This window comes from Falco peregrinus, chromosome 1 (assembly GCF_023634155.1).
Source record: "Falco peregrinus isolate bFalPer1 chromosome 1, bFalPer1.pri, whole genome shotgun sequence".
Lineage (NCBI taxonomy): Eukaryota > Metazoa > Chordata > Aves > Falconiformes > Falconidae > Falco > Falco peregrinus.
In genome coordinates, this window is record NC_073721.1 from 29787880 (window position 1) to 29793973 (window position 6094).

The 6094-nt window shown below is 60.2% G+C and overlaps 1 protein-coding gene across 1 annotated transcript; it reads right to left on the reverse strand.

Annotated features, from left to right (window-relative positions):
- On the reverse strand, positions 1–6094 carry KAZALD1 (Kazal type serine peptidase inhibitor domain 1). The gene is made up of 5 exons (XM_055813973.1): positions 5963–6094; positions 3837–4437; positions 2474–2634; positions 1035–1182; positions 1–823 (listed from the first exon to the last, which is right to left on the reverse strand). The coding sequence occupies exons 2-5, from the start codon at positions 4336–4338 to the stop codon at positions 738–740; spliced, it is 897 nt and encodes a 298-aa protein (XP_055669948.1). The 5' UTR covers positions 4339–4437; positions 5963–6094; the 3' UTR covers positions 1–737.

Genomic DNA, 6094 nt, shown 5'->3' on the forward strand with positions numbered 1-6094 from the left:
TTGGCTTTGACCTACATGTATATTTTAACTAACAGCTGAAATGGCAAAGTAAAGAGCTCCATGGAAGGAAAAGCACAATGTTGGCTGAAAAAGGCCAGAGTGTTTCTGACCACATGGGTGGTTGGGCCAGAGAAAAGACAGTACTGAAGACCACAGGTGTCTGGTTTCCTCAAATCACTACTTTTCTGGTTAAAAACAAAACAGAAGAGAAGGATGTTTTGGCAGCAGGTTCCCCGGGTCCTGGGGAGAAGCCTGGCTCTCCCTGTGCTTGGGAGACACAGATCAGCCCCGGGGGTGATGCACTGGCTGTCACAGCCAGGTCCCAGCCCTACGCTCTGGCTTCCCCAAAACACTTCACACAGGGTAGAGATGCCTCTGCCCTGGCCTCCTTCTCCCGGGGGGCGCTGCCTCCACCCCCAGCACCAAGTCTTTGTCACACACAGTGTGGCTGTCTCCGCAATGTCCCACCTGCCACCACGTCCCGCTCTCCCTGCCCCAGGCAGAGCCACCCTTGGTCTCAGTCTTGTGCCACCAACCACCCAGCATCCCCCCACCCCCAGCAACCCAGCAGAGGGATGTGTCACCCCATCTCCCACCCCAAAAAGAGGCTGCTGTGCCAGGACTGTTCAGAAAAGGAGTTTTGGGCTGGGGGGTGCTTGCTCTGGAGATGTCCCTGACCCCTGGGAACAGCCACTATGGCCAAGGTGATCTCTGCAGCCAGACATCCCATCTCCAGGCTAGTAATAGTCCTCCTCGCTTTCCTCGTAGTCCTCAGGCGTCGTGCGGGGCTTCGGCAGGGAAAAGCCTGTCAGGTTGAGCTGGTCTGAAACAGCAGCATGGGGACAATGTCACGCTGTCCCCCTCAGTGCCTATCTCCTTCCCCACAGGACCAAAGCCAAACTGTGCATGGCAGCTTGCTGGGGCACCCCCAGCACAGCCCTGTGCTCCAGCAGCTCCCACCGTACCAGTGCACCCTGCCCAAACATCCCCTCCCTCGTCCCCATGAGAGCGTGGGGTAAGGACGTGGTGCTCACCTGGCGTGAAGACTGTCAGGCTGGCTAATGCCACCACCTCCCCGACCCTGTTCCTGGCAAAACACCGGTAGGTGCCTTCGTCTGTCACCCGCACACCCTGGATCTGGAGCCAGCCCGTCACTTCGTATTTCTGGGGACCACCTCTGAACTGGAAGACAGGGGCATTTTGGTTAGCACTGAGGCCAGAAAAGCCCCCCATGAGGCTTGGATGGATGGGAAGGGGAACGCAAGCCCAGGGACTCTTTGCCCCCCACGAAGTACCACTCTGAGGGTATGGGATGCAGGTCCCCCCTTTTCCCACTACCCGGGGGGTGGGGGGTGGGAATGGGCATCTTCTTGCCCTCAGCCTGGGAGTCCTGCTTTGGGCAGGACCCTGCAGATGTGACCAGAGCCCCAGCTGTGTCGCCAGTGCCACTGGTCCCCAAACAGCAGGAGGATGCTGGCATTGTTGCCCTGAAGGGTGGCAGAAGCAACAGGGCATCTGTGCCATGGGCACAGCTAGCCCAGGACAGCTCAGAGGAGCCCCAAGTCCACTGTTTCAGCAGACAGTGAGGTCCTGGGATTGCTCTGGCACCAACCATGTTATTTTCTGTTCGTCCCCAGCAAGAAATAACCTTTTCCTGACCCAGCTAGGCTGCAGCTGTGTTTGCAAGCTGCTATTATAGTGTGGTGGTAGGGTGGAGGCCAGCTGAGTCTCCTCCAGCCAGGCAGGGGTAGCATGGCTTGGGGTGAAGGCTCAGTCAGACTGTGCAACAGGCTATGGAGTGGCATGAAGCGCAGAAAGATGGAAGGGGACCCACACGTCACCCCACAATGTTGCCAGGTCCCACCTGCTCCCCTGCCTCCCCCCATCCGCCCCACCAGTTTCTCCCTGCTGGTGCCTGCCTGTGGCGCACGGCTCCTCTGCTCTGCCCACACCCTCTAATAGCTGGGTACTATATTTGGGGCAGCCGCAGGCAGGATGCTGACCCCGGCCAGCTCTGGGAAGGGAACCCTGCTTGGAGCAATGGGCAGAAAAGGGCACAGACTGCCTGAGTCTGCTGGTGGGACCAGTGGATAACCCAGGTGCCTTGGCAGGTCCCCTCCTTCAGCCCTGCTGGTGGGGCTGCAAGTGAAGCCAGCTGGCAGAGCAAACTAAAGGCAAGGAGGTGGGAAACTCCTTGCTGCAGGATTCTGCATGTCCCAAAGAACAAAAAGTTCAAAAACTTCTAGATACAATTGCAGAAGAGAGCTATGCTGATGGCTCCTACCACTGAGACACCAGCCCTGGCTCAGCCAGTCCTCATGGTGTGCAGGCTCCAGTCATTCCCTCCCATCCCCAGGTAGCCAGGCTTGGCCACCCCCAGAGGATGACCACCCTCAGGTCTGGTTGCCCCTGGGATCTGGGAAGGGCTGGGTAACCCTGGAGCCATGTCCAACACCCTAGTCACACCACTCACCTGAACAGAGATGTGGGGGTCATCTCCAGGCAGCAGCATCTCCATGCCATCCTTCCTCCACTCGATGGATGCCATGGGGTAGGCAAAGACCTCACAGCCAAAGATGACGTCCTGCCCAGTGATGTTCCATGTGTCATAGGGAGGAGAGGTAATCTGGGGCTCTGGAGAGGGGGGACAGGAGGGCAGGGTGGTCTCAGAAGAGGTCCCACCCTCAGCAGGCCCCCTGGGCTCTCCTAGGCTGGCAGCATTTGGCGCACGTAGAAACGCTGGGACTCTTCCCATGCCCATCTCCTCTCGCACCCATGGCAGACCATCACTTTGTCCCAGGACACAGTCCCTCCTCACAGCTGGGACTGGAGGATCCTTCCCCAGCCCCCCCAGCCCATGAGGCGTTGCCATCCCTCCTGGGCTTGCTGTCCCTGCCTGCATGGTGGTGCTCAAGGACACACAGGCAGCAGGCACAGTTCAGTAGCAGCAATGCTACAGAGCAAAGCTCTCCTGCACAATCAGAGCACACTCCTGCGGGGGAAAGGCCCAGGGGCACCAGCCCAAGGCTGGTGGGGATGGATGATGTGAATGAGCTTCCAGCTGAATGAGGACTCTGCTCTGGCACAGGGTCAGGTCAGCAATCAAGGCAGCCAGCAGGTCCCTGGCTGCTGTATGGAGCAAATACCACCAGGTCCCACATCCCTTCCCTGGAGGAGGGATGGAGTGAGGTCTACTTTTCCTACCCACACCTACCCCAAGATCTGGACCATAGTATGAGCCAGAAGTCAAGGGAAGGTCTCCACCTCCAAATATATCTGGGGGAAAAACTCAAAGACATGATGATCTACAGAAAATAAAGTCAACTTTGATGCCTCTCAGGCTGTGGCGACAGCATTAGATGACCTGTACCCCCCCGCCACTGCCTGTCCCCCCCGCCAGGTTTTAAACAGGAGATGGGAACTGCGCAGCCAAGTCAAATCAACCCAGGTTTCCATTTGCAGGAAGCAGCCACGTTTCTCAGGAGCACCAGGCCAGTGTGAACCCAGCACTGCCGCCAAGAATTTGCTAACAATTCCTTGCAACTTCCTCATCTGCTCCGGCAGGATTTGCTGCTTCCCATAAACCCCACTCCCACTTGGCAAAGCTGCTCCCAGAACTCTCCAGGAGTCAGATCTGCAGGAGCTGCTCCAGAGCAGCAGAGTGGGGGCACTAGGAGGGACCTGTCACCGTATGGAGCAGCCCCCACCACTGCCATGCCCCTGTGAACACCATGCATTTGCTGCCAGGTGGAATAGTTAAGACCCCCTTGCTTGTCCTTTCCTGCAAGGTACAAGCCTCTGTACTGCTGCTCGCACAGCTGCTCCTGGGGCACTACCTGACTCGCAGGGACCCTCATGGGCCACGGTGAGATTGGCATCAGGGTGGGCACGGGCAACCTCCAGGAACCTGCAGATCTGGGCGTAGGTTTTACCATCGGAGCCACAGAGGGCCAGGTGGGAGAGGCAGGCACACTGGGGCTCTGGCACCTCTCCGTGCCGCAGGTCCCCGGTGTCCAGCCGGCACTCCAGGTGTTCCCCACACTTGCCATAGAAGTGGTTGGTGTTGTCCAGGTCACAGATCTGTCCCTCCAGGTTGGCACACTCCCAGCAGCAATCACAGGCGTCACGCACTGTGCCAGCAAGACACCCACGTGGTGCTGGGCAGTCCTCTGGCTGGCACTCAGCGCAGCCCTCCCCTTCTTCCAGCAGCCGCTGCCAGCCCCGCTGGAGGTAGTCGGAGGTGCTGGGAAAAGCCTGGCCCAGCTGGAGCACAGCCCAGTGCAAGGAGAGCAAGGAAAGCACGAGGCAAGAGGAGCTCAGGGTCTTGGCTTCAGACATCCTTGCGGCAGCTCCTCTATCCTGGTCCCACTGTCACTTGGACAGGGATCTCCAGCACTGCTCTGGCCTCCCTGGCTAGATCCGAGGAGCCATCCTGGCCTGTGAGGAAGAAAGATGTGTTACCCATGCAGAGAGCATCTCCCAGCCTTCTGGCTCCTGGCTGGCTTGCCCTGAGCTACAGCGCTGCATGATGTGCAGGGGAGGGTCAGTCTCAGCCCCTCTCACCCCCAGCCATGTCCTTCCCACCCTGGGCTCCCCAGCCAGCTCCTGCCCTGAGACACTGAGCATCCTTCAGTGGGACAGGGCTGCTGAACCCAGACCCACCAGGTTTCATCCTTCCCTGGCAGGCTGGCAGGCAGATCCCAGCCTGCCCTGTCCCCACCATGGACTGGGGAGCCACAGGGCTGGCTGGGAGCCAGACAGGCTTCTCTATACCGTCATGGCTCAGCTGGTTTGTACGCTGCTCCTTGTCTCCTCTCAGGAAGCTGCTCTCAAACCAGGCGTCCCTTTCCTTTCCCCATTGCTTTGCAAGAGTCACGAGCCCTTTTTTCCTCCCTCACCATTCAGATGAGTGCAGTGGAGTGGCTGATCCTGCAGACAAGGGGCTTTTTCCATGCTGGAGGCAGCCAGCCAAGAGGAGCAGAGCCAGAAGGATGCTCCTGGTCATGCCTGGCTTTTGTCCTCCTCCCCTCCCAGCACCCTAACCCCTTTTTTTAGGCACCATCCACCTGAGCAGGGGAAGAAACACCCCCCCAGAAAGCTTTGTGAACCCTCAGTTATCACACAGGCAACTGAGGCTGAGCACAGGGGAACTCAGTGCACAAGTGGGCAGTCAGCGGACTGGCAGCAGGCCCAGCATGGTCTGCCTGTGCTGACCCAGCAGAGACCCTGTCCCCAAACCCCAAACCTGCATTACCAACCCCCCTCCCCGAGTAAGCAGAGAGGCAGATCTGCCCGGGGCTTCCCATGTCTGCTGGGGGGGACGACACATGGGGTCCTGCAGCCTGTCCCGAGGGGGTGATGATGAACCAAGCCCCTCTGCAAACATCCCCGGGCCCCTGGTTACACCCTGGCTGCCTTCCCTGAGATGGAGTGAAATTATGGTCCCCTGCCCCTGGGCCACCCAGCACGAGTGGGGCTGGGGAGGGAACCCAGGCAGCTGGGCTGCTCCCAGCAGGAGAGAAGGGGGCAGCACCCACGGGCAGGCTGCAGCCCCCCAAGCTGCACCCCCCCAACCCCTCTGGGGCTAACGCAGCCCAGCGCTGGGCAGGGGTGACTGGGATGGCCAGGTCAATGGGTTACACACACACCTCCCGGATAACAAACTGCAAAGCTTTGTCCTGTTCATCGGAGACCACCGAGCGCCCAGGGGTGGAAAGGAACAGGGGATCCCGGTGCCGGAGCCCCCCTCAGCCCTCTCTATGCCGGGCTGCACTGAGCAAGGCTCCAGCCCCCGATGGTTGGGGAGGGGGGCATGCAGGGAAGTGGGGAGATAACGGCAAAGCCGGTCTCTGGCTCCCCAGGTCCGGGGTGCAGGCGCTGGGGGTCCTGGCTGAGTGCTGGGAAGGGGCACGGGTCCCCTGCCCCCCGCCCCCCCCCCCTCCCGCCGTTAGCCGCCACTTACCGGAGGTGCCGGCGCCGGGGAGCGGCTGTTCCGGGGGGCCGGGGGTGCGCAGCGGCCGTGGCGCGGGGCTGCTGGCCCCCGGCTGCTCCGCACCGCCGTGATGTCAGCGAAACGTGAGTCCCCCCGCCCCTC